Source organism: Lates calcarifer, linkage group LG2, assembly GCF_001640805.2.
Source record: "Lates calcarifer isolate ASB-BC8 linkage group LG2, TLL_Latcal_v3, whole genome shotgun sequence".
Lineage (NCBI taxonomy): Eukaryota > Metazoa > Chordata > Actinopteri > Centropomidae > Lates > Lates calcarifer.
In genome coordinates this window covers 28,663,654-28,690,170 of record NC_066834.1, presented here as the reverse complement: position 1 = coordinate 28,690,170, position 26,517 = coordinate 28,663,654, and the positions used below count along the sequence as shown (strand labels likewise).

At 39.1% G+C, this 26,517-nt stretch overlaps 5 protein-coding genes across 6 annotated transcripts in view; all 5 read left to right on the top strand.

Annotated features, from left to right (window-relative positions):
* The window catches only part of si:dkey-234i14.2 (heterogeneous nuclear ribonucleoprotein C), a 34,039-nt gene extending 26,731 nt beyond the window's left edge, over positions 1-7,308 (top strand). Inside the window, exons 4-7 of the mRNA XM_018668010.2 lie at positions 3,119-3,288; positions 4,205-4,318; positions 5,476-5,633; positions 6,063-7,308. Coding sequence (XP_018523526.1) covers positions 3,119-3,288; positions 4,205-4,318; positions 5,476-5,633; positions 6,063-6,101 — 481 coding nt within the window. The 3' untranslated portion in view covers positions 6,102-7,308. The remainder of the gene's footprint in view (positions 1-3,118; positions 3,289-4,204; positions 4,319-5,475; positions 5,634-6,062) is intronic.
* A 2,005-nt stretch (positions 7,309-9,313) lies between these two features.
* On the top strand, positions 9,314-11,041 carry LOC108877815 (5-hydroxyisourate hydrolase). The gene is made up of 4 exons (XM_018668012.2): positions 9,314-9,527; positions 10,191-10,330; positions 10,460-10,595; positions 10,741-11,041. The coding sequence occupies exons 1-4, from the start codon at positions 9,474-9,476 to the stop codon at positions 10,828-10,830; spliced, it is 420 nt and encodes a 139-aa protein (XP_018523528.1). The 5' UTR covers positions 9,314-9,473; the 3' UTR covers positions 10,831-11,041.
* Positions 11,042-11,615: 574 nt separating this feature from the next.
* pdcd5 (programmed cell death 5) lies at positions 11,616-14,873 on the top strand. Its single transcript, XM_018668013.2, has 6 exons — positions 11,616-11,809; positions 13,059-13,099; positions 13,471-13,532; positions 13,618-13,709; positions 13,813-13,884; positions 13,964-14,873. The coding sequence occupies exons 1-6, from the start codon at positions 11,744-11,746 to the stop codon at positions 14,009-14,011; spliced, it is 381 nt and encodes a 126-aa protein (XP_018523529.1). The 5' UTR covers positions 11,616-11,743; the 3' UTR covers positions 14,012-14,873.
* A 3,560-nt stretch (positions 14,874-18,433) lies between these two features.
* Positions 18,434-22,344, top strand: mvda (mevalonate (diphospho) decarboxylase a). Its single transcript, XM_018668027.2, has 10 exons — positions 18,434-18,618; positions 18,829-18,899; positions 19,328-19,442; positions 19,545-19,691; positions 19,958-20,157; positions 20,429-20,503; positions 20,616-20,834; positions 21,387-21,502; positions 21,650-21,758; positions 22,048-22,344. The coding sequence occupies exons 1-10, from the start codon at positions 18,543-18,545 to the stop codon at positions 22,126-22,128; spliced, it is 1,209 nt and encodes a 402-aa protein (XP_018523543.1). The 5' UTR covers positions 18,434-18,542; the 3' UTR covers positions 22,129-22,344.
* A 444-nt stretch (positions 22,345-22,788) lies between these two features.
* LOC108877826 (cytochrome b-245 light chain) lies at positions 22,789-25,859 on the top strand. 2 transcript variants are annotated; one of them, XM_018668028.2, is made up of 6 exons: positions 22,789-22,956; positions 23,277-23,346; positions 24,097-24,171; positions 24,291-24,374; positions 24,503-24,584; positions 25,034-25,859. In XM_018668028.2, the coding sequence occupies exons 1-6, from the start codon at positions 22,899-22,901 to the stop codon at positions 25,223-25,225; spliced, it is 561 nt and encodes a 186-aa protein (XP_018523544.1). In that variant the 5' UTR covers positions 22,789-22,898; the 3' UTR covers positions 25,226-25,859. The 2 variants fall into 2 exon arrangements, with proteins under 2 accessions (XP_018523544.1, XP_050933888.1); XM_051077931.1 differs by lacking the exon at positions 24,291-24,374.
* The last annotated feature ends 658 nt before the right edge of the window (positions 25,860-26,517 follow it).

Below are 26,517 nucleotides of genomic sequence, written 5' to 3'. Positions count from 1 at the left end.
TGATACTGACCAAGAGTGATGTCTAACACCAGTTCTGTCATAGTGCTCAGTTGGATTGGCATGTGGCGACTCTGAAGGTCAAAGTGTATGATTCAGATCTTTTTCATAGTCATCAAACCTTTCAGTGACCCTGCGTCCACCTGTGTTATTTTTCCTTTAGTTTGTCACCAGTCTGTATTTATGCAGGGACTGATACACTTGTTCATCAGGACAAGTGACTCAACAATTGAAAGCTAACTTTATTTCATATTTGTGTATATTAGCATAGAAGCTAATAACCACTATATTGCCAGAGTAGACAGCACTTGTACATCCTGATATTTTAAATGGCTGTGCTGTTGTGCTGGGTGTGTCTGTGTGTTGACCGTGAAAGAAAAGTTTAGTTGTTGCACACTTGTCAACCCAAACTAACACAAAACTAACAGAACCAAAGTCTTACAGTCTCTGCCTAAAGAACTTAAAACATTAGCATACATCAAGGTTATGCTGTAGAATGACCTTGGGACTTATGAACTCTCAGTTAGTTTGCGATGTGAAGACAGACTCTCTCATGTGTTAAGTGCAGTGGTTATGTGGATGAAGTAGTTAGACTGAGCTCCACTCGTTCTGTGTTATTGGCCCTCCACTGAAATTGGTCTGGGACCTTCCTACATCTCCCAGGCCTCAATCATAAACACTCCACTCAGCACATCTGAATAAAAGCAGGCAGTTACATTGTGCGCACACACACACACACACACACACACACACAGGAGATACACCTCATTCCATCACCTTTGCGGTACATATCGATGCTCTGTTGCTCTGAGTATTAACTGTCATATTTTTCTTTGTTTTTTTCTTTTTTCATTCGGTTTGCTTTGCTCTGCATTTTTCTGTCTTTGCTCTGGGGGGAACACTCACCACTGATTTCTAATTTGTTTTTAACACAGTGCATGATTATTCCCCATGCTGTTGGCTAGCCCTGCCGACAGCTGTGTGTGTCTATGGGAATAGAAATGTATGTGTGGATATTTATGTGTGTACGCACATGTGTTTGCCTCTGGGTGCGAGTGCATGGAGACTGTGCTGTTTGTGTGCAATTTTGTTTCGCTGTTTGTGCACATCAGTGTGTGGGAAAGAGAGAAATGACTGTTTTTGTGTCCGCTGTCCTCTTGTGCGTACACGAAAGAAAAGTGTCTTTCAGCACACAGATAACAGCTCGAGCTGACAAAGCTGCTTTTTGCGTGGGGTCTAATCCATAGAGACAAACACCCTCTCTCTCACACACTCACACACTTTTCTGTAATCCTCACTCGTCTACAGTCTCTCATTGTCTGAGCTTCAATTCTCTGAGATGACACTTCAAAGCTGGTGTAACAGCACATTGTCTATCTGCCCCTGCAAACTGCTCTAAAGGACTTTAAACTCCCATAAGTCTTTGGTCTCTATGTCTCCCCACATGGACAATGCTCAAAGCCGCTAATCTTACACACTTATGATGGCCTAATACACTTCATCCTTATGTAACACTGAGATACCTTTGTGTTTTTGTGTGTGCCGTGGATGTGCTAAAAACACAGCCTGTGCAGTGCAGAAATCTCTGTTTCAGGTAGAGAGACTTCACAGAATATAACAGAGGAGAGAGGAACAGAGAAAACTGTTCAGTAAGCTGGGCCGCTTCTGACTGACTGGCTAACAGCTCAATCGGTAAATCTACATTACTGTCCGGCTCAAAGTCCTCGCAGCCGACAGCTTGCCTCCCTGTTGCTGGCTTGTGATATACAGCAGAGGAGCTTTTCCCTCTCCTGGCTTTGCAGAAACCATTTAGGCTGCGCTCAGACTGTCCTCCATCCAAATATATCCAGATTGTGACTAGATGCACTTGGATCTCTGTTACCACAGAGAGTTAGTATGTGTCTAAAATTATTCTAAAATGATTCTAAGTCTGTGGTCAGATTTGTAACTTCATTTACAGCAGCTACAGCTCCACAGAAATATTTGTAAAAAATCGATTGGTCAGTTCTGATCCTGTAGCTGTGTTTCACCTGGTCACTGGGTCAGTGCATCACAACATCACCTCTGTTTCTATTGAAACATGCGCGCGCACAAACAACACATTCCTGTAACCACGATAGAGTTTGACTGTGATACACCTCCTGTCACCGGCACTACTAGCTTGGCAGGGAGCTATTGATTGGCCCTGACAGAACCAATTACATTCAGTGACAGATAGAAACATGGAGCTGTCCACAGGGACAAGGCAATGTCGGCTCATGAAAGAGAGCGAGAGTAAGGAAGAGAGAAAGATAGAAAGTAAAAGACATATGGACATAGAGTATAAGCATCCATATCTATGAGGTGCTTGTACAGCTGCTTTTCTTCATTGTATACATAACTTTTGATTTCAGTTTCTAGCTAGTATCTCTCCCTTGTTTGAACTAGATCTGGATAAGATTTCAACACCCTACTTAAAGAAATACAAAGAATGCTTTCTTTAACAAAAACCTTTGTTTCATCTAACGCATGCAAAATTTAAACTATAAGCAGTTACACAAGACCTTTGTCTAGGTGAAAGAGTCTAATACTTCACAAAATTCAGATTTAAGACACGAACTATCCTTTCTCCTATCATCTCTCCTCTAAAGAAGACAAATAATCTGTCCAGGCATTTGCCCCCAGCTTTCTGTACATGATACTCTGTGTTACAGATGCATTTTTCTGCACCAAAAAATATTAAGGTTACATTCCCAGCCCTAGTTAGAGCATTGTAGCATGTTCTGTGGATGGAGATTAAAGGGATCTTTTGAGTATACACTCGCCACCTGTAGATGGCTTTAAAAGCTTTGTACTTTGCTTCTTCACAGACAACAGAGGCTGTGGACAGCTCAAACTACCTACAGAATAATCATCATCTCTGACATCCATCTACATGCTCAGTTTAGTCATTTTTGCCAATATGTGGCTGATTACACTGTCTCTTTTCTCTCTTTCATTGTGATTTTAGACAAACACCTGGATTGCATAAAATCACGAACCTTCATACAAATTCAGTAAAATACAGCGAGCGGCAAGAACACAGTTTGTTAAAGCTGAGTTGTTTTTGTTTTTTTTTTTAATTGTATCTCCTTTTTTCCAGGGTGTATGACTACCAGCGTGTGCCAGCATCCCTGTCTCCTTTACCCCTGGGACCCAGTCTGGCCAAGCGATCCCGTTCCTCCTCCTACTCCTCCGGGCACAGACGCAGTCGAGACAGAACCCACTCCAAAAGCTCCAGAGCCCACTCTACCAGTTCAACCACAGCCAAGTGTGAGTAACATGACTTTGACTGAACTAAAGCTGCTCAAAGCTGTTTTGTAAAAAAAATGAATAAAATAAAAATACATCTGTCCTAGTTTTCATTCTAGGTCTTAAAGAGAGGTTGCATCAGATGCTGCAGCTTCACATTTTAATGCTTAATACAGTAAATACTTCTGATAAAAAAGCAGCCACGTAGTGCTTCATACACAGGAAGCTATAGGCTCATTTGATCTTTTGCCTCTCATCCTTTCAGTATAAAGCAATCACAGACCAAAATATGCTGTGTTAGTTTACATACACAGTTTCTAGGTATTTCAAGTTCAAACAGCCTTTTAACAGTTATCTCTTTTCAACTGATGCTGTTTTATGAGACAAACGGCGCAGTGGGAGAAGTTAGCTGTATGCAAACCAGGACAGCTTGACATAAATCCTTCTAATATACAGCCTATAATAACAGGATGCCCTCTTTTAATATGAAATACCCAAAACTGTTTAACTTTGGATTTTTAATCCTTCACAGGTGCATTTTTTTGTACATAATAGTTTGCTTTCTTCCTGAGAATTAGATGAGAGGATTGATATCACTCTTGTTTTTGCATGGCAAATACAAACCTGGAGCCAGGAGACTGTTAGCTTAAAGCTTAGCATAAAACCAGTGACATCTAAGAGTTCAGGCTCCAGGTAGTCGCTGCTTTAACAAAAAAGCTATAACATGTTCATGAATGACTTTAAAAGATGCTGGTAGGTGGATTTTGTTACTTTTGGACGGAGCCAGGCTAGTGATTATAAGTAGTAGTGAATAAGCATAATCCCCAAAATTTTGAACTATACCTTTAAAGCTCTCTCTTTAGATATTTTCAGGTTGTGTAATTTCCTAATGTCCCTTATAATATCTCTCTCTCTTTCTCTCTCTCTGTCCCTGCAGTGGGCATGGAGGAGTTGCAGGTGATTAAAAAGGAGCTGACTCTGATAAAGACACAGATCGATGGTCTGCTTGACAGTCTTGACAGGATGGACACACAGAGGAATGACCACAAAGGTGAGACACTCATTCAGGGAGACAGTGGAGGCAGGTAGGTGTGAGATTGAATGATAGGTAATCTATTCGCACATCAAAAACTTTTTAAGGCGGGCTCCGGTGGTATGCTACTTTCAGATTTCTGCTTGATTAGCTCCACCAGTCACAACCCCAATCAAAATGATTCAGGATCTGTGCCGCAGGGAGGCTGGGGGATGGGAATACACTGCACCAGCGGAGCCACTCCTGGTATACCTGACAAATCAATTATTTTCCTCCAGTCAGGATTTTTTTAAAAAGTTGAACCAAAGGCAAAATCAGCTGGAGTAGGGCTGTCTGGATTTATGGTTGTGGGCAAATTACAAAACATGCTGAACAAACAGTGTGGTTGAAGTAACTGACTGATGAAGCTTCAGAAAACACACAAATATCACCGACAGAGAACGACAGCAGATGAGTGTGCATGGAGACAAGAGCTTGCTGCTGCCCCCATGTGGACATTTGAACACAATATGGTCACTACTAGTTCAGGGAATGGAACAGCACGAAGCTTTATTATCCTTCCTGAGGAAATTACTCTTACTGCAATCTTAATTAAACTGATTATAAAGTGAAGCACAATTTACACCACTCATTCAGTTCAGTCCACTATGTCCTCAGTCACTACTACACTAAAAAGTTCTTGTAAAAAAACAACGACAACCCTGAAAATAGAAGCCATTGTCATAACTTCAGGCTGAATATACAAATGGACAGTTTACAAAAAAGAGAATGTGGCAACTGTGGCTTCTGCAGCTTAGCAGCTGTGGATGTACACCTGCTCAAAAGTGTCTTTGGATCTGTGTGTGTTCTCCTATCTACTTTGAATGACCTTGGGCGATTGATAGCTCTCATCTTCATATTAATTTATCTCCGGCTCTACTTGATTCCCCTGTCGCTCACTATCTAGCCCTGCTGTCTCTCACGTCCCCCGCACTATCTCCTCATCTGTCCTTCATCCTGTCACTCCCACTCTTGTTTTCTGTCAGCGAGTACAAAGTCAGTGGCAACATACACAGACACTTTTGTCTTTGACCCACAATAAACATGCATTTTCTTCACATGTATATCCAAACAAAGCAGGACCTGAGATCCAAACTGTTTCCCCTAAACTCCTTGTGTTCACTTCTGTGTTGCAGGGTCCCCCCTGAGAGAGGACAGTCCAGCTGGCTCCCCGTACGCTCTGTCAGCCAGCAGCCCAGAGCATTCCCTGTCCTCCCTCTCTCCACCCAGCTCCCGCCATCGAATCCACAGGGAGAGCCCTGGCCTGAGGGAGCCCGATGATGACCACCACACGGTAAATGCACCATAAGATTATGTGCTGTTTTTTTCAGGAATGACTAAAAGTGCATTAGCCAGGGACAGCCCCTCCTGGTTTTATTGTTCTCACTGCATGACACCAGTTTATATTGATATGACATGAAGAAGGTCAAAAATGCTGCAGCAACTGTTGTTAATTTGATTTTAAGTAGTGGTCTGTCTGCCGACACCCCCCACCCCCCCTTTTTTTAAAAGCATTTCTTTGACTGTGAAGCATCATAGACAAAACAACCAGATGTTTCTGTCTTGTGAGGCATGTGGACATGGAGACTCATCTACTGTGAAATCAGTTAATACATGCATACTGTAATTTTACTTAGTCACTCTGAGCTCGCAGTTTAATGAAATGTCTCCTTGTGTTTTTTTCTCTCACTGTCCTGTCTCGCTGTTTGTCTGTCTGTCACAGATGAGCAACCACAGCTCTGACCCTGAGGAGGAAATATGAGTTAGGAAAATGAGAAGACGTAGGGGACGTGGATTAAGTGCCAAACACTGCGGAAGAGAACAACAACCACCAAGCCAGCGCTCATATCAGAGGCTTCATTCTCCAACAGGGTGTAGATATCAAATAACACAACACATTTAATTGTATCTCAGCAGCTTGGTTTCTGTGACTGTATTTTAAAGTAAAACAAAAAAAAAAACCTGATACAGGTGATTTATACACACACATACATGTGCATCTGACTGACAGAAATCTGAGAGTGTGAGAGGGAGTGATCTTATAGAAAGTAACTGCAAAGAACAGGTTCATTTAACCTGAATCCATTCTGCCGTATGTGGGTTTCTACAAACACAAATATTCCAGTATTAATCCAAATGAGACAATAGAGTTCTCTGATTAAAATATTATGTAAGCAGCTTACCAGTTTATCTTATTCACAGTAAAGTCCTCTTCTGAAAACAGGCAGCATATGCCATTATTGGACTACATAATAATTTATGTGAAGTCATGGCATTTTGCTTGAAGTGCAAAAATGTTTCTGCTGCTTCAACAGTTTCACCCAAAAAAGAAACAGCAAAGTGATAGAACATTAAAGGAAAAATTAAAGCATTTACTCCTCTCTTTTAAAATGAACATGCTCCTGTTTATGAAAGACCTTCAATTAGATAATACACAAAGAATATAATACCAGAAACATTAATGAATCATGAGTTTTTCAACAGCTTACTTAATTGTTATTATCAATTTCTGAATAAGGTTAAAACTGGAATATTGTGTTAAACTACTCAAGGTAAATTACAGTAACAGGAGGGTAAAGGAGTTAGTTTTGTAAGTTTCTGAGTGTTAATCTGAGAGAAATGTTAGACAAATGACCTTGTTCCATCACTCCTTTTAGAAGTACAAGTACTTTCTCTACTTTAAATGTATTAGAGGAATGTTGCAACTCTCTTCCACCATGTATTTGGTACTTAACGATGTGCAAAGGCCCAGGTCAGTGTGTAATATTGTGTATTATTGTAAAACTTTACTGTAATTGTTCAGCTGTCTGGTTTTAATCTTGCTTTAGGACTTCTATGTTTTTTTTAAGAAATCAATGATGTTATTATAATTCTTATGGTGTTACATGTTTTTGTTTGCAATCTTCAGATAAGCCAAGTGGAAATACTCATTGTCACAGTAGTAAAAGTATTTTCATATTGACTCTAAACTCCGTTTGTGGTGGTGTATTTTTATTTTTATTGGAGTGAAAGAGAAACAAACATTTGAAAATCATGTGAAATCAGCAAATCATGAGGCTCATGCTGCATGTTGCTTATGTTATAAAATTGGACCACATGGAGTATGCCACTAATCTTGTGTTCTTGTGCAAATTACAGTATAAATGGAGGAAATCAAATATATGATGCGATAATTAAACTGGACAGTTCATAGGAGAGCTCATAATTGTAAATATCACTTTGTTTGCTCGGAGACAGTGTGATCTGGTGATCACAAACCTCTTTGAACCTCTCTTTTCCTCAGTGCTCAGATGGTTTCACCAAAGGTCAGTCTGACTGTCAGTAGACTGTGTACAGTAGCACAGAGCTGTACTGTGTGCGCTGCTTTCAGGGCTGCTGTGTGTGATATCAGCCACAGCATTTTCCACCCAGAGCACGTTTCCCATGCAGCATTGAAGAGACTCCAAAATCTAAACTTCTGTCAGTGTCATAATCCAGCAACATGGCAGCTACGCAGGTCAGAAACAGGTCAAGAAATTAATTTACCTCAGACAGTTGATTAAAAGCAAAAAAGAAAAGAGCTGAGCATAATCTTTATGGTCTGTCATTCTCATCAGCAGCACATCCTGTTGAGTCACTACACTGAAACAAAATCAGATACATTTGACACAAATCTGAGGAAAAGAAAAGCCAGCTTAGCCTCAGAGATAAATGAGAGAGACAGGAACACATTTACAGAGCTGAGATGCTAAGGCCACGTAGGGATAAATGGGTGATGCCAATAACTATGACTTGGTTTTTATTACCCTTAAAACAATATTTTGGTGTAGCATAAAATCTTAAGGTTTGACTTTGTGCAGAGTTTAAGATTTTTATGTGCTATTATTGAGTTGGCAGAAGACTAATATAGTAATATAAGACTTTTTAAGTCATTACCTGACTGGGAAAACATTTGATATTACAGAAACTTTTTTTATTTTGAGAGCGCACACACACAGTGAGGTGCAGACAAGTGTGAGTTGCAATGCAAGCCCATTCAAATGAAAACAGGTTTCACAGTTCTTCTCATCCTGTGCTTTATTCACCACATTTTCCTGCTGATGAGGGCGAGGAGTGTGATGTTTTTTTAAATTTAGAAACAGTGTCAAATCACATGAGGGAATTTAGTTTTGAATAATTCACATTAGTTGTTGAAACTAACTTATTTAATTAAGTGTCCTAACCTGAGCAAGTTCAATTCACTGATGAAGTCAAAGGGAAATGACTGAAAGCTCTGGTGGTAGCTAAGAAAGTGGACATTGCATTTAGAACATTTGCCACACAGCTCCATAGCTCATGTTATAGACTTTTTTTAACAGTTGTATCTAAGAAGGAAAAATATGCTGTAAAACACTGCTACAGTCTCAGTCTCTGTGCACCAGATCTAAACATTGATAGACTCTAGTTTCTTGATTAGGACACAATAACACATGTTCAGAAATAGTAATGTAGGTCGTCAAATACTACAGCCAAATTTGCCAAATTTGAGTTTGCTATGTGAGAATCAGAAGAAATCACTGAAGTAGCCGACTTCACAGTCACCATTATTAAATCTGATATAGAGTTGTGCTTGTGGTACTCATTTAGCCCCAAACAAACCCTCAAATTTGAAAATATTTGACAGAATTCTCACATTTGAATTTCATGAGAATGAGAGGTTAGGGGTGTGGGTGGATGTACAGTATCATAGCAGATGTCTGTCAGTCAGTTAATTTGAAGAATTAAAGCAGGAAGTTGTAGGCTGGGTATTGAGGGTTCATTAACCCTGCAGTCAAACATACTAATGTCAGAAAATAAAAAAGACTTTTTTTCCTTTTAATAACATTGGTCGTGCTCATCTGCATGAGGCTCAGCTTCAGAGCAGACCACTTTGATCATCCATCGCCACTAAGTTCAAAGTGCTGAAAGCAAAGTTTGACAAAAGGAACTCTTGCACAACTAGTCTTCTGTTGACAAAAAGATAAGCTCATGTCTGCTGAATGTCAAACTGAATAGGGCAGTGTGCAAAACTTCACGAGGGCAATGTGATAAAACTCTAATGCTGTTAAATAAACCATAAAATTCCATTTCTCAGTCAAAACTGCTGACCCAGTTTGGATTTTAGTCATCATTGCACATGAGTGCGCACAGGCTGCAACAACTAAAGGGTCATATTCTGCCTGAAATTAAGGTAAGCACAAAACTAATGATGAATATATAAGAAAATAGAAGATCTTTGACTAAACTGACAAAATGTTAAGTGTGTTATATAGTCAATATATTGTATTCTTTACTGTGTACATGAACTCTATGGCTGTGGAAATATTTTGAGAGAGGTGAGAGAGGAGGAGCAGCCAACAGTCCAGTAATTGTTCAAATTTTAGACATAACTGTAAAATCCTACATCCAGTGTTTCTACTGACCAACATTTTACAGTTAGGTGTTATTATTCACATTAACTACAACCTTGTACTGTAGCTATTAGGGCTATCTACATGGTATGTTATTTGATTTTATAACAACAGGATTTCTATGTAATAAATCACCACGTGTATATTCAACTTCAAGAAACAGACATTTTTATCAGTGTCATTTACTTTTCTTTTTTAACTTTCTTTTTTTTTCTTTTTTTAACTTTTAAATTCATATATACATCAAAAACACCCTGTCAGCTTAGTTTGATGGGATGTTTAAGCGTTTATCTTGTCAAGTTGGAGTAAACTTCCAAAGAACTTGCTGTTGATTTAAAAAAAAAAAAACAGATCTGCATGAATATTATGAATGTGTAGACTGTTTTAAGTTGTGGTTCAAATTTAAGCTGAACCATTCAAAATCTTGTTTCCGTGTTCTATAGAGCACAGCAATGGCAGGCTCCCTTAGTCCTCTGACCACCCATGTGCTTAACACTTCCATGGGCGTCCCTGGATCGAACATGGCCCTCAGTCTCTATCGACAAGATCTACCCACAAATGCCTGGAGTCTGATAACCACTGGGTAATAACCTGAAAAACAGATCATAGAGTATAATCATTAGAGAATATCAAACATAACTCCTGTAAAATTCAGATCTTCATTCACAGATCTTAAGTCTTATGTTGTGTATGTTGTTATGTATTTCAACAGGACCACTAATGATGATGGACGTTGCCCAGGACTCATCACAAAAGAACTGTTTACATCTGGTGTGTACAAAATCCGTTTTGAGTCCGCTCAGTACTGGGCAAGTATAGGACAGACCAGCTTTTACCCCTATGTTGAGGTGAGGAAAGGCTTTTGTTTTGACATCTTAAAATCATCTCCTGCCATCTCCTGCCTGAATTTGTACCCTCATTTAACTTCTCATATGCATATGACACTAAATCATGCCTACATTGTTGATCTCTTTCATGCTTGTTTTGTTGCAGATTGTCTTCACTATAAATGACCCTGGCCAGAAGTACCATGTCCCTCTGCTCCTGAGTCCTTTCTCGTACAGTACGTACAGAGGGAGTTAGAGATCAACACCTGAGGCTACCTCCATCTATCAGCTGTTTGAATAATTTGATATATTCAATATAACTCTTTTTTTCAATTCTAAAAAATGTATCACTCATATACTACACTGTACTTAGCAACTGTTAGCATAATATTCAACACCTATTTTACAATAAGACATGTGACATCTGAATTGCCTTATTAAATATGGTGTTTTCCTGTTTACTGTTAGATGTGTTTTTCTCTTGTAAATATGCATGTTAACCCATCTGCTCAGATTATTCAAAACATCAGCACATTTTATGTATTTTATAACAAATTTAACTGACTAAGATAAACATTCTGTTTTAACACCATTTAATAAATTCTGGTACTCTGTCCTCAGAAAGAAACTACATAACCCTGAGTGTACAACACACTTCAAGATTCAATTCAAGATTCAAGATTCTTTATGTGCACAACATACAGAAAAATTCTCTCTCTTGGTAAAAAGAAGAAGAAAAATAGAGTAAAAAAATATATATGTAACCATATAAATAGAATAAAATAAAAGTAAAAAATAAAAAAAATGTATAAAACTAAAATATAAAATATACAAAATATAATAGAATATACAAAATATGTCTCACATAGGCTTGTTTTCAAGATGACAGATAATATAAGTAAATAATAAGTAAATAATAAACATGTGTTTCGTGTGTTTCCATAAATAGATCATAGATCTTCTGTCCAGTATGAGTCACAACGTCTTTATTTTAGTGCTCCTGACTCTGTGCTCGATTGCTTTACCCTGCGTGTTGGATCAGCTTAATCGATGTTGATTACACTCGCCTAGCTTTCTGGGGCCTTGCCTCTGATGGGAGTACAGTGTGCATTTTACTACGCTATTTCATCCTTTTTCGGTGTTCTGGGCCTATATTGCTGTCGTAAACCATGGCAGACGACGAGTTAGAGGCAATTAGGCGGCAAAGAATGGCGGAGCTTCAGGCAAAACACGGGGTAAGGCAAAAACATGAGCTGGGGAGCGTGTTTGCGCCCACCTTATAAGGAGATGCTGAGTTAAGTGCTGCTAGCTAGTGTAGCTGAACCACAAGTCAGCTAATTTAGCTGTCAAACTGAGAGCAGACTCAGCTCATGTATAAGAGCTGTGCTTAATCTAAATAAACTGTAATTAACTCAGCAGTGAGCCACATAAATTACAGTAACAACCAGCGTCATCTCATTGCTAGCTTTGTATCGGCTAGGTAAGACAGCTAATAATTATGACAGCGTTGTTAAAGCAACACTGAACAACGAGTGCAGAAAAGTTAACCTATTTCACATGTCTTGGCCAAATTCACAAGTAGACCATAGACTGGCTGTTTGGTTGTGTTTAAGTATTGTCCTAGATCATCTAATTTTCTGTTTAGTGAGAGGTGATGACAGTTTCATGAACTTAAATGTTTCCGTGGTAGACAATAAACTGCTAAAAGTAATACACATTTTAAGACACTCGCAGTATAATAAAACATTCATATGTTGGCATCCTTTATGAATAAAATATGAAAACCTGACTTTTTGATGCGGATTTCAATTAGTGCTGTCAGATTAAATTTAACTGAGCACACAGTATGTTGTTACAGTACTGGACCTCAATCTTACACACAGTACTCCCACTCTTGCCTTGTCTCCCTCTTGGTACATATTGTGTACATATCATTACAGCATTGGCATCAGTCTCCGAAATATTCACATTCTTACAGATTTATGTGTATTGTAACCAAAATTTTTTAAGGTTTGGCTTATGGACAATATTCTGATTTATTTATGAAATAAAAGATTTCAGACTTTGTCAAGTATGGAATGAACAAAGAAGAAGAAAAGTCCTGGAATCATTTTTCCATTGGCTGTTGTGTTTTTACCGTCCACCAACTGCCACTGAGATGGGAGATGGGAATAGGATTTGAAAACTTGAAAGTGGAATAATACGAACAATCTTTTAACTATTTCAGAAGGCAGACAAAGTGGAAGGTATCATGATTATAGGCAGCAATTGTAAGATCTTCAACATAAATTGATTAAAGGGTAAAACAGAAAAAGATAGATGTCTATATAGATATAGCTAAGATATCTACATAGGCATTAAGATGGGGTAAGTCATTATGACTCGTTATTAAGCTGGCTTGTGAGGCCATAACTAAAGGTAAGGCAATATTGCCTGGTATGAACCAACATACCTGTGATGCTGCCGTCTCACATATTCTTTCAGGATGCCTCAAATAATCAGCAAGGAGAGGAGGCCAAACAAAGGTAAGACGTTTAAGTCTTCTAAATGCATATAAACATAGTGATTATAATTAACTTACACACACACCTTTACTTTTCTTTCTTCAGTTCTTTCTTTTGAGTTCTTTATTAGTAAAAGAAATAGCCTTTAAATTGATCTGTGCACTGAATATCTACAAACTATTGTGAGATGATTACTGTTTCACAGTCACAGTATACTTGAAAAGCAATGAGAACTATATAATAAAAAACCTGTCAGCGTAGCTGTGGGACCAAGCTGCTGCTTTGGTGACTTGACAGTTTAATAATTGTATTTTCCTGTTTTCTTTTTACTGGTTGATCAGTCTTGGATCCAAACAGAGCTGATGTGTGAACTTTATTTCTTTTTTTCACAGAGAAACAGACATGAGAAACACTATATTGGCTCAAGTTCTAGACCAGTCTGCCCGTGCCAGATGTAAGTGTGCTCTCAAATTGATCTTTTAAGCCTGTTGAAATTTCTCTTTGGAAATGAATCATGTTCACTCATTTTCTTTTTTCAGTGAGCAATCTTGCCTTGGTGAAGCCAGAGAAGGCCAATGCAGTTGAAAACTATCTCATTCAAATGGCTCGTTTTGGGAAGTTAGGAGGAAAGGTAAGACAATAACCTCTGATGTATGAAGCACTGTATGTCTGACTTTATATTTGTGTTCTTACATATGGTAGCAGTGCAATGAAAAGATTTCCTCTCTTGCCAGATTTCAGAGTCAGGCTTGATCGAGATCCTAGAAAAAGTCAGTCAGCAAACAGAGAAGAAGACAACCGTCACAGTAAGTTCCACTGAAATGTCACCTGTTTGATTCATTTTCAGTCTTTTGGCTTTCTCACATTTTTTTAATCCTCTGCCAGTTCAACAGACGGCGGGTGATGGACTCAGATGATGAGGAAGATTACTAACTTTAAACAGGAACCCTGGAATGACCCAAGAATCAAGAGAGGATATGGTTTACTGAGACACTTAGAGCATTTTAACCAGCATATTCCTGTTAGCTGGCTCCTGGGATGCCACATTAGCTTCTGCGTGTCTCTGGAAACATACCAAGAGGGAAAAACAAGGACGTAAAGTTGACAATGTGGCTTAAGTGGTGGGGGGTAGAATACACACAGTATCAAATAAGATGTTTTTTTGCAATCTCTTTTCAATTAGGTTGCTGCAGATTTGCGCTGCCTGTGCTATACCCCTGACAACTCCTGACACTGTGTGACTCCTCTAGTCCTTCTCAGTAGTTACTCTTTTCTTTTTTTTTTTATTTCACCGTGGTTGACTTCTGTTCTTCAAACACAGATGGCTAGACAAAATGCAAAACATAACTGCTACTGATGCATTTTATCTTGACTGTTCAGTGAATACAATACATGGTTCTTTATTCAGGGCCAGAGCCCCATTAGCCCTGATGTTGCACTTGGATATTTTCTTTTTGCTGACATGTATCTAAAAACTTTACATAAAAATACATTTGAAAAGCCTTACATCTACATTTGTTTTTTTAGTAAACCATTTCTAAAATGATTGTTTATAATACGAGCAAGTGTCCAACCCTTTTAAAAAGGTTTCCATTTTGGGTTTTTACATAAATTATACAGCATCGTCATCCGGAGTCCACAGAGTTTCCTCACCACACAAGAAGTTGAATTACTGGTTCTGTATGGATGACGATTTATTTCCAAATTTAAATTTTTGGTTTTCATTCCAGAAACAAGAGTTAACAGATTGCCAAATGTATCCGATTACTTTTCAAATAAAAAGCATGAAGGAGAAGCATGACTTTATTTTTATGTGTATGAAATGCTCTGTGTCAAATCAAAAACACTAGAGCTAGTTGGCAAGCTTTCTTTCCACAATCAATATATAGTAATAAGCCACAGCCGAATAACCACAGGCAATACCTGGACATTCACGCTCTTTGACCACCCCGGCTCAGGATGGTTCCCAAACAACCCAGGCTCACTGGGTGTTTGAGGCTGGAAGCAAGAGGAAGAATCAGAAGAGGGATGAGAGGAGCAAGAGGAGGAGGTAGAAGGAGGGTGAGAGGAGTGAGGGGAGCAAGAGGAGGAAGATGAAGGGTGAGAGAAGCTAGAGGACGATCTAGATGAAGGGTTAGAGGAGTGAGAGGAGGAGCTAGAAGAGGAGGTAGAAGGAGGGTGACTGAAGCGAGAAGGGGAGTGAGGGGGAGGTAGGAGGGTGAGAGGAGCAAGAGGAGGAGGCAGAAGAAGGATGAGAGGAGTGAGATGAGGAGGTAGAAGGAGGGTAGGAGTGAGAGGAGCAAGAGGAGGAAGATGAAGGGTGGAAGAAACTAGAGGAGGTGGAGGGTGACAGAAGTGAGAAGAGTAGCCAGGTGTAGTGACAATTAAAAACTATTGTCACTACACTTATGGTGTCAGTCAGACAATAAGGAAACCTGATTTTTATTAGTAGGTTATTGCTCAGCATGCTTGTTTGTTTCATAGGCTAGTTAAAGGTGACTTCGAGGGGACCGTACGTATAAAACAAACCCAGAACACAGCTATTGATTTTGTGATGCAAACTTAAGACAGTCAAACGTCAGTCCCATTTGATTTAATGTACACTGAAAGTTGAAAATAATGTGAAACACACTGAAAACAACATATTATTATTTTTATTAATCTCACATTTTTCTCAAAAAAAGTCCTCTTGTCAGTGACAGTAGGTCTTCCATGGATGTCCAGATGCAAAGAAATCGCTGAGTGAAAGCAGCAAACTGTGCTGTCAAACTACTTTCAGGCTGTCAGAAGGTTTTTTGTGTTTGAGTGATGATCAGGTCCAAGTGATGTGCCTGAAAAACAAACAAACATGGTAGCCATGGAATCCTCAGGTCCGTTCCATCTGTTTTGACAGTGACATCAATCAACATGGCCGAGTTCAAGCTCATATTTAAGTTTTAAAAAATGTTGACTATTCCTCCTGTATCTGTCTGCTAGAAAAAGTTGGTTTTCAGTCATTACACTGGCTACTCTTTATGGTCAGTGTTAATGACCCTGAATCATTACCACAATTTTAAATAAAGTGAAAATCAAAGAGTCCTTATTCATTTATCATACTTCCTACTTATATCATTTGACCATCGCATGGATCATCTGTCAGTCACCTGTTTCCATGCTGTAACTTTATTGAGGCTTTTTATCTTTGGAAATAGTTGCTTACAATTTTCAGCCGCATTAAGAGAAAATGAGACCTGGGGAAAATGAAGTGGGATTGTTTGATGTGCAGAAAATGGAACTACAGATTCAGGAGCTGACAATGTTATTGTCATGCTGACAAGATCTAGTCCATGCTAAAATTCCTAACAGACTATAGATATATCTCCCAATGGTGAAAGAAAATCAAGCCCTGATTACTTGAAAATATTTTCTTAAACTAACTGTCTATAACAAGTGATTGGAGAAAAGGCAGTTCCCTGTCTCTTAAGTCAAAGCACTGAATACAATTGAATACAGGCCATCTGATTTTCTCTTTGACCAGACACAGTATATTTCCAAATCTGATCTGTGTCATGTCTTTAAACTCAACACTACACACTGTTGTTCAGAATGAGCTCAACTATCCCCATCTCCTCCTCTTTTCTCTCTGACAACCTCCATGTTTTATGCCATAAGAGAACCTTCTTAGGTTCAGCAAGGAATCTATTACCTATTGGTTCTTCAAAGAAACATTTATTCTCAAAGTGTTTCAGAGTGCTTATGAAGAACCAGTTTTTCTTAGAGTATGACCTCCACTTAACTGGAGGCATTAGGCTAATTGCTGGAAATTTAATTTCAAGAACGTAATGGGGGCTCTCCTCTCTCATAACTAGGTTCTATTTCCTCACCAGCCTTTGACAACAGGACAAGTTAACCAGAACCAGTTTATATTGTAACTATCACTTTATCATTTACCTGCCATCACCACTGTGTTTTGCCCTCCACATACCCTTGTGTGTCTACAACTTCATGAAGAGTCCAAGTCACCAATCTCTAATGTCAGAAAAGAGCTATTAATTCAGTAGGTTAATTTGCAGGCCAGAAGCAGCCCTGACATTTAGGTTAAAAACAGGCAAAAAAGTTATTTAGAGGTCCAGTTCGCACATGCGACTTTAATTATCACATAATCTGAGCTGTTCCTCCCTGTGTTAACAGATCAACCAATTGCTGTGCAACAACAAAACCTTCAATCTCGAGGGAAGTACTTTAGAAATTAATTATTTTTATAATAAAAAAATAAATCAGGCATTTTTTCAACTGAAATAAAGATCTGTAGTTCCTGCAACAAAAAGCAGATGGGCTTCACACAGATGCTATACTGCAGTATTTTCCTGGAGATGGTGCCATGACAGCTAATGTGGGGAATACAGCTTATTATTGACTGTAATTTCCCCAAGCATTCATTCTCTGTTTACAGAACCACTTAAAATGAAGCAACAAAACAAACTGGCTCTTTTACTTGTTTGTTTGTTTTTTAAATCTGTATTCTTTATGATGAATTTAAAAAACTGTAGTTCATTTTGAAGTTTAAATTTAGTCACTGAATGTTGCTGACATTGATGCATAAAATGAAAAAAAAAACACTCATACTCTGCAGGTGTGGCCTGCTGACCGTCAGTTGATGATCAGTGATTTAGAAAGCCTAGTTCTTTTTTTCATACTGTTCTCTGTAAGTTAGACATTTAGTATGTTCAGTTACAGGGTAAATGGGCCTACAGAGTATGTGGGGCTGTAACCCCAGGCATTACCAAAGTGATTCAAATATGTGGTCATATTGTACCCTGCAGTAATAGTATAGGGACTAGTGGATTTAAAGCAAACAATAAATGATAATTGTGTTCAGTGCAAAATTCTGAAATCGCTATTTGTAAGACATCAAGTAAAACATACATGCAAAAGAGAAAGCAAACAACACGTCAAGATCGAGGCTGAACAACAGTATGTATAGATGCACTGTTTTGTACGCCGAGTCAGAGGTTATTTCATGTCAAATCCAAAAAAAGTCAAGGAGTAACTGTGTAACTAACACAGTTTGTGTGCCTTATGTTGTATTCCTGCATGAGCTAGTACAACGTGGACGAGGAGATCGGCAGGACCGAAAAGTCCCTAGCAGCAGCGAACCCTCCTTTTGGAAAGTAAGATATTAAGGGAGAGGAAAAAAGGCAGATAGATCATCTATGGTGGGACGGTCTGTGTCCTTGCCCCATTTTCGCACGACCGTGGTCAGATGATCTCTCATTGGCTACTTCGACTGCTGCGTCAGAACGGCTCAGCTCTGATTGGTGACGCCGTGAGCCACATGTTCAACACCAGCCAATGAGGACAAACGTCGCAAAACGGAGGCGACAGTAAAGCTGCTAAACACGAGAGGAACTGTGAGCAGTATATTTGTAACTATTCAGGTCTACTTTTATCACTACAAACATCGGTCTATATTACATGTACAGCTATGCCGGAGGATAGTACGGACAAGCCGAACATAGTTACTTGCACCGCTCCAGTGAATATAGCTGTCATCAAATACTGTAAGTAAGTTTAGCCTTGTGTAGTCGGTTTGTAGCTTTAGGTCGCAAAGTAATTCATGTCTAAACGACCATACATATGTTTCTTGTATGGTGGCTTGTGTATCATGGTTCACAAGATACTGGCCATTAATCAGGTGCATTTGGTGTCAACATATTCATGTTGTGTAATATCTCAGCTATGCATTGTGTACAAAACATTAAACATTTCAGGGGGGAAGAGAGATGAAGAATTAATTCTACCCATTAACTCATCCCTGAGTGTCACACTGCATCAAGACCAGGTATTTAAAACAGTATTTTCATTGATCAGAGTATGAATCGTGTGTGTGTGTGTGTGTGTGTGTCTGTCTGTTTCTTGCCCCTATTTAGAGCTGTATCACTGAACGACTGTTTTCCTGCCATCAAATAGATTCCATAAATAAAAGAGGTTAATTCAGTCAGAAATTTTCATCGCATGTTTGTGTTCATTGGTGGTTCCAGCATCACTATGACAAACAGCAGAGCTGGCATGGGGCATAGTGTCAACAACTGTGTGACATGATTCCGATTATAGAAAATATTGACTTTGTTTTTGATTTGTGCTGGGATGATGGATGGCATAAACAGTGTCATTAGATGTGCAGATATCTTAAGGTTTTCAAATCTGACATTATATAAGTTATAAGATGGCTAACGGGTTGTTTTGCCTTGTCTTGCTTCCTCTGTTTAGCTGAAAACAACCACAACAGTTGCAACAAGCAGATCGTTTCAGGAGGATCGAATTTGGCTCAATGGCAAAGAAGAGGACATAACCCATCCAAGACTACAGTCCTGTCTCAGAGAGAGTGAGTTCTGTTGGTTTCATTATTCCTATTATAAAGCACAGGAAGGACAAAAAATGATAGTTAGAGAAAGTGCACACTCCTATGTCATTTTTCTGTATTAAGTTCGACGATTGGCACGGAAGAGGCGTAATGATGGAGACCCTGGTTTGGATTTGAATGGCTTATCTCACAGAGTCCACATCTGCTCCGTTAACAACTTCCCCACTGCTGCTGGACTCGCCTCCTCAGCTGCTGGATTTGCCTGCCTAGGTGAGAGTGTAAGCTATGTTTCAGTGCATGGCTGAAATTACACTAGTGATGCTAAATTACTAATTTTACTGAAAGTCCAACAGACACGTTTTAACACAAAATAAGAACAGTTCAGTCTATACTTTGTTGTTATTGTTAGCCCATTCTTTAATAAGGATAGTAACACAAGCTGTAGTATCATTTTAACCAGGAATACTAAATTGTCTATCCCATGCTTGATACAGCCTATCTTTATTCCAGTCTCCTCTGTTGTGCCTTTGTTGCAGTTTACACTCTGGCTCGGGTTTTTGGTGTGGAGGGGGAGCTGTCAGGGATTGCCCGGCAAGGCTCAGGGAGCGCGTGCAGGAGTATGTATGGAGGGTTTGTGCAGTGGATCATGGGGAAAAAAGATGATGGCAAGGACAGTCTAGCCCAGCAGGTGGAGCCAGAGACCCACTGGCCTGAGCTCAGAATCCTTGTACTAGTGGTAGGTCTGATTGTGTGTGTGTGTGTGTGTGTGTGTGTGTGTGTGAGAGAGAGTGATACTATGTAAAACAAGAATGAAAGCATGAATGTGAGTCAGGAATGTGTTGGCACATCTGTGCTCTATTGTGAATGTCACATATTATTTTTACCTCTTTAAATGGCAATTTCTTGAGTAAGATGTTAAGTAAGTGTCTCAACTTGTGCACCAAATGCACACTTAAATTGAGAAGTAAAAAGTTACACAAGGTGTAATTTGAGATGCTCTCTCACAGGCAAGTGCTGAGCGGAAGCCAGTAGGCAGCACCTCTGGGATGCAAACCAGTGTACAAACAAGCTGTCTCTTAAAGGTAATCTGTTCACCCTGCGTTATGGGTATGTTGGTTCACGCTGCATTTAAACCCAACTGACTGATACTCACAAGCGGGTCTACGTTTGTCCATTGTTTCTCTGTGTGTGAAGCACCGGGCTGAGTCTGTTATCCCGGGCCGGATGGTAGGGATGATTGAAGCGGTGCGGAGAAAGGACTTCACTGCATTTGCTGAACTAACCATGAAGGACAGTAACCAGTTCCATGCCACCTGCCTTGACACATACCCCCCTATCTTCTACCTGAGTAGTGTGTCTCAGCAGATCATCAGCTTGGTGCACCGGTATAACAGGCACTATGGGGAGACAAGGGTGAGCAACTTCACAGCACTGTTCCTGAGAAAGCACAGAAATCTGTTTGGTATACTGTTATATACTGTTAGTTTACATTAAAAAAAATACTTGTTACTACATTTGTATGCATCAATAACATCTCTGGCAATAAAATAAGGCAAAGCAAATTATTATTATTTTCTAATGGATCAAGATCATTATCAGTTTGCAGCAAAGTGAAATACAGTAAATGAATGTAAATATAGCTGCTTTAAAGGGTAGGAAATCATTCATTGTGAAATGGTTGGTAGTCATGTTAGTTATATAGTACATCATTTGAAGTCAATGGAGCTAAAACATGCAAACTACAAATATACTTTAAGAGTTCTTCAGATCATGTGAATATGGTGATGTGTATGTTTTGTAATAATGTATTTCTGTATGTATAACTGTACCCGCTTGTAGTTCACACAGCCGAGTTTCTGAGATGATGCAATGAAGATGTGAAACTTCTGGGGTGGTTTTCAAACTGGGGAACAGAAAATCTCTCCATCTTTTTATGACTGTCACAGTCTGTGTGTTTCCTTCTAGGTGGCATACACCTTTGATGCAGGGCCCAATGCTGTGATCTTCACTCTACAGCAGCATGTTCCTGAGTTTGTCCAGGTGGTTCAACATTTCTTTCCCCCGGACACCAACGGAGGACAGTGAGTCAACAGTTACTAGACTTACTGCATTGTTCTGTGCAAAGTAACTTTATCTAAGTAAATGCATGACTCTGTTGTAAATATTAAATTGTGTTTTCTTTTGGCCCCTTTGAAATGTGTCACTGAGTGCTCCTTACCTCTCTGCAGGTTCGTTAAGGGTCTTCCAGTAAACCCTGCTACTCTTTCTGAGGACCTGGAGCAGGCTATTGGTCTAGAGCCCATGCCAAAGGGAATAAGCTACATTATTAGTACCAAGGTGCACAAACACACAAGCTGAGATTTACATCTATCTTTCTTTTTAGTATGTTTTTATGTAACACTGTGTTGCACTACTTTGGTTAAATATTGTAGAACATATACTGTAGTTCTGCTTTATTGATGCAACACTAGAAAGTTAATCCAGTCTTAGACCTTTGACTGTTTTATTTTACAGTACTCTTTATTTAGGTTTAGATGCATTTTAGATGCACACAGACACTTCAAGAAGCTGAGTTGGCTCTTTGGTTTAAGTCAGTGACATGATCTTTTCTTGTTTTGTTTTCAAGGCTGGACCAGGCCCTTGTGTTGTGAAGGATCCCACTCAGCATCTGCTTGGATCTGATGGTTTGCCTAAGAAAACTGTATGAAACCCTGTAGGCCCGAAGGAACAAAGTTCCACAGAGCAATAATGAAGCCACTTCAGCAGAGACAAAATTTCTGTGTTTTTTGTTTGGGTTTTTTTTTTTTTACAAACCTCATCTCATTCATTTTGTGAAAACATACAGTACCAACTTTAGTGATGTTCATTCTGTAAAACTGAATAAAATTTATTTTAGTCAATAAAATGAGGATGCTTCCTGTTTTGCGGGCTGTCAGTAGTCTTATCAGTTGAGATGACATTTCCAGATTAGAGTTGGCTTAGTTTCAGTGCTTTGTATTGTTTGTTCAGGGACAAGGCAAATGACAATGAAAATGGAAATTATATGGTGTACTCAATTTACATTACATTGCTAGTTGTCTCTTAGCTCAGTGTGCACCTATATGCCAGATGTATGAAAAAGAAAAGTCTTAATTATTAAATAATAGTCTTAATTCTTAAATTCTTCTGTGGAAAAATCTGATATCTTATAAATGGTTATAACTTCAACCGGGGAAATTTACGTGAGACATTCGCTACCTGTGAGGTCTTTAGTTTACCTGTCTGGTTAGTAAGGGCTCCTCAGCCCCTCCTCTCGCTCAGTGTTGTTCCGTGTTTTTGGAAATGACGACTGGGGGTGGGTGTGGTCCCGCCTCCTAACACATCCACACACCTCACGTCTCGTAAATACTTTTTCTTCCTTGTAGAGACAGTTAAAAGTTGTGAGTCGCGCTCTGGAGAGTTTCAGTCGTCTGCAGAGGAGCTGGTTAGGTGAACGCAATGGGGAAAATAGAGTGGGCAATGTGGGCCAATGAGCAGGCTCTGGCTTCGGGACTCAGTGAGTATTCAAAACTATCTAAAGATGAAAAACGTATATTACTTATTATTAACTTATATGAGCAGTTTGATTCAAATATTTTCATAGGAAATACGTTTTTTAGCTGCTGGTTTGTTCACAGAGGAAATGACTCATTGATTTTATTACAACATTCTAACATAATTACTCCAATCATCTGTAGATTCACTTGTGTTTTGATAAGGACTCAAACTGCATTTCAAAATCACGTCGGTGATGTAGGCTTGTGTCATAGTGTAGAATCATAAAATGTGTATTGTTCTTTTTTATTTTTGTTTTATCTTCCTGTTTCCTTCTTTCAGTTCTCCTCACTGGAGGCATTGTGGGGGTGGCTGGACAGTTCAGGGGCTGGCAGTTTGCTGCTTATGCAGTGTATCCTTTATACTTTGCATAAAACAGAACACTACATTTTAATCTAAAGAAGAGACACATTTAAGTTCTCTTGTTGTGAAAATATTCAATTTTATTCAATTTCCATTTTTCTAGAGTCCATCTTCAAAGATGTGTTATCATGAATGTGAGATTTCTGTACCAAAATTGAAGTCTGTGCAGAAGAAAATTGCAGCTATATACTTTGTTGCTCTTAATTAGCCTTAATATATCGTCTTTTAGTACAATAGCATGCTGTGTAAGAATTCAGAAATCACAGGGTGACTAAAATGTAGGGGAGAAAGTAAATTGAAGCCACTTCCCATATCAAGCACATGCATATGTATAGCAGAGTTGCTAGCTAAAATACTTTCTCTAGGCATAACTTGTTTACATGTATGATACATTACACATTAGGCTGAGCACTAGGTTATTATTTAAACCTGACCTTATATACTTTATTAAGGCTTTAACCAATAGGCTATTTGATTAGTCTCAGATGTGCCTGCCTTCATTTAGATACAAGGATCATTATATTTTTACACTGGTGAAAGCCCAACATGGCAGATGTAGTTTTTCCCCCTTGAATTCTTAACATATTCTACATTCTCTTCAGAAACAATTAGTCCATTCATCCAAGTTTCTCCACCTGCTGAACCTCCTCAGGGCCACTAATGCGTATTTAAATTCACTCTGATGTCCTGTCAGACTTAGAGATCCATGTAAGATAAAACAACCTTGACAGATAACCAGTGCTGCTGGAGTGTTTGTGTGTCTTCTTGAGTATCCCAGAAGCAAGAGGTCCAAGGGTACAAGTGTGGAGAGAACGTAAGTGATGTTTTATAATTTAATGTTTTTGCAACATATGTGCTGTAGTTTAATGGACATGTTCTGTGATGATTTCCAGCAGAGCTTGTTGCTTACTACAGTGTCTTGTTTTCCCTCAGGGGCCAATACTGCTTCACTGTGTGTGTAAAATCCTTTGGGCCATTGACAAGGAACTATTATGTCAGGGCATTTTTACATGCTGCGTGAGTTCACCATATCAGCCACCTTACTTTGCTAAAAAACATTCCTGTCATTCTTCAACAAAAGACTAGTGAGTTGTCAGTATTGTCTTTTGCCTTTAAAATTGCTTTCTGTCTTTTGGCTTTCTTAGAATCTGTGTGCCTGGAGGTTTTATGCTCGCCACTGTCCTTGGATGCGTCTGCCTCGGTATTGCCAGCCTCATCTACCTTGCGGTAAGTTGGTGTTTTTACCATGTTATTCTTCAGTCTAACAGGTTAAACATTGTCAACTTTGATAAAGTTGTTAGCTGAAGCAAGAAGTGGCCAGTTTATGGTAACGAGGAAATGTTAACAAGGAAGAGATTGTTTCATTACCGCACCTCTGTTGAGACATGGCCCTGTAGTTATGAAAGCTGACCAGCCGGGGTGTGACTGAATTCTTCAACAGTTCTAAATGTGGTAACCAAAGTTATTAAGGTTACCAGGCAGCACAGTTTATCTAATCATGATTATACATACACCTTTGAGTGCACAGGAAAAGGGACACTATTATTCAACATCCCATTGTCATGTGTTTCCATTTTAACCACGTTTTGATCATGGTTAACCTGATCTTGCAGTAACCAGACATTACTGACTTGTATTCCTTGTCATCTCTTTATTTTTTTTATTTTATTTTATAGGCAGCTATTCGAGGTGAACACTGGGAGCCCATTCTGCCACGGAAGGCGGAGACCCGAAAGCCACCAGAAAGCATCAAGAAGCCTCCTCAGAATCCACCTCCAAGACCTCCTCCAGAGATGCGCAAGAAGCGGGTAGATGACCTAGAGGGAGCAGCCTATGACAACCCCATCGATGTTACCGCTAATGAGTAACCAGTCCAACGCCCCATCCTCTGTATCTCCTCCAATATCTGTCTGGGATCTTTGTACAGTGAAACCCATCAAAACCAGTCACAGTGGGACATCACCAAGTTCTGTGATTCAGGAGAAATGAAGAGTTTTATGAAGTTTACTGAAGCTAATGACTGGACATGTCGGGTCCATGCCTTTATACCTCAACCTGCAGAGAAATATCTTGAAAAGGGAGAAAAATGTTTCTTAGCAAGAACTGAGAAGTCAAAGGAGGAAGGGTAAAGGGAGTATGATACAAAAAACATGCCACAATAATGCGGTAAATGCTATAGCTGCTAAGTGGCAACCACGTACAAATATTGTCAAGTTAAAGGACTGCATGTTGTATTTTCACTGCTGTGATAAAAATGCAAACTAGTACCCATTTTTCTGCTCCAACCTTAACATATTTTAAGCTATTGCATCCACTGTATTGAGTTGCCACACACAATAACTTGTATTATGTACTTACACTGTGTTCAAATCAACCAATCACAGTACTGAAAGGCTACACTGTACTGTTTGCTGCACGATTAGATTGACTCATTTTATTGGGACAATGCCAGCCTCATTTTTTTCTGTACTTTTAATAAATAAATCCATTGTGTCCACTGAATCATATCTGTCCTGTTGTCTATCTGTCATGTTTGTACTTTCATGAATCTTGACAAGTTTCCTTTGGAAAATTATTTTAAGTAATGACATTTGCAACTTCCTCCTTTCGCAAACACACTGAATTTCAATACACCCGAATTTCCCTTTCTCATCGCAAGTGTTTCTTTTGTCGCATTCTTTGTCACATTGCCATCCATTGTTGGCTTATGATGGAAAAAATGTAAGATTTATACATCTGGTTTAACTCGTTGTGTGTCAGACTAGTTGTGTATGTTGGTGTCATGTTTTATCTCTCGTCTCAAGGTTTTCTTTTTGTTGGTCACAGCTGACCTGTTACGCAGCTGTGTGTGGAAATCTCATCGGTACAATGGTACTTCCTCATTTTGGTTAGTGGGGCTGTAACATGTGAAACATACCACCAGTGTACAGTGCAGTGGAGTTTCATTATTATTATTATATGTTTATGTCTCCTCTGAATACTTCTGAGTTAAATTCCTGTAGCGTCTTGTGCACAGTCTTTTTCTTCTTTTACAAATGATGAACACAGTACAGTGCAGTTTTCTAAACACAGTGTATTTTCCGTCTTGTAGTACTGAATTCACAACAATAAATTGAAAACTCACCAAGCTTGTTCAAGCAGTTTTACCCAGGTGAATGCT

Excerpts from the sequence above, each read along its gene's own strand:
- LOC108877815 (XM_018668012.2), top strand. The coding sequence starts at position 9,474 with ATGAGTGCGCACAGGCTGCAACAACTAAAGGGTCATATTCTGCCTGAA. Across the intron at positions 9,528-10,190 it reads ATATTCTGCCTGAAATTAAG|AGCACAGCAATGGCAGGCTC; the intron begins GTAAGCACAAAA and ends CGTGTTCTATAG. Across the intron at positions 10,331-10,459 it reads TGGAGTCTGATAACCACTGG|GACCACTAATGATGATGGAC; the intron begins GTAATAACCTGA and ends GTATTTCAACAG.
- pdcd5 (XM_018668013.2), top strand. The coding sequence starts at position 11,744 with ATGGCAGACGACGAGTTAGAGGCAATTAGGCGGCAAAGAATGGCGGAG. Across the intron at positions 11,810-13,058 it reads AGCTTCAGGCAAAACACGGG|GATGCCTCAAATAATCAGCA; the intron begins GTAAGGCAAAAA and ends ATATTCTTTCAG. Across the intron at positions 13,100-13,470 it reads GGAGAGGAGGCCAAACAAAG|AGAAACAGACATGAGAAACA; the intron begins GTAAGACGTTTA and ends TTTTTTTCACAG.
- mvda (XM_018668027.2), top strand. The coding sequence starts at position 18,543 with ATGCCGGAGGATAGTACGGACAAGCCGAACATAGTTACTTGCACCGCT. Across the intron at positions 20,504-20,615 it reads AAACAAGCTGTCTCTTAAAG|CACCGGGCTGAGTCTGTTAT; the intron begins GTAATCTGTTCA and ends CTGTGTGTGAAG. Across the intron at positions 21,759-22,047 it reads GCTACATTATTAGTACCAAG|GCTGGACCAGGCCCTTGTGT; the intron begins GTGCACAAACAC and ends TTTGTTTTCAAG.
- LOC108877826 (XM_018668028.2), top strand. The coding sequence starts at position 22,899 with ATGGGGAAAATAGAGTGGGCAATGTGGGCCAATGAGCAGGCTCTGGCT. Across the intron at positions 23,347-24,096 it reads CAGTTTGCTGCTTATGCAGT|TGCTGCTGGAGTGTTTGTGT; the intron begins GTATCCTTTATA and ends ACAGATAACCAG. Across the intron at positions 24,585-25,033 it reads CCAGCCTCATCTACCTTGCG|GCAGCTATTCGAGGTGAACA; the intron begins GTAAGTTGGTGT and ends TTTATTTTATAG.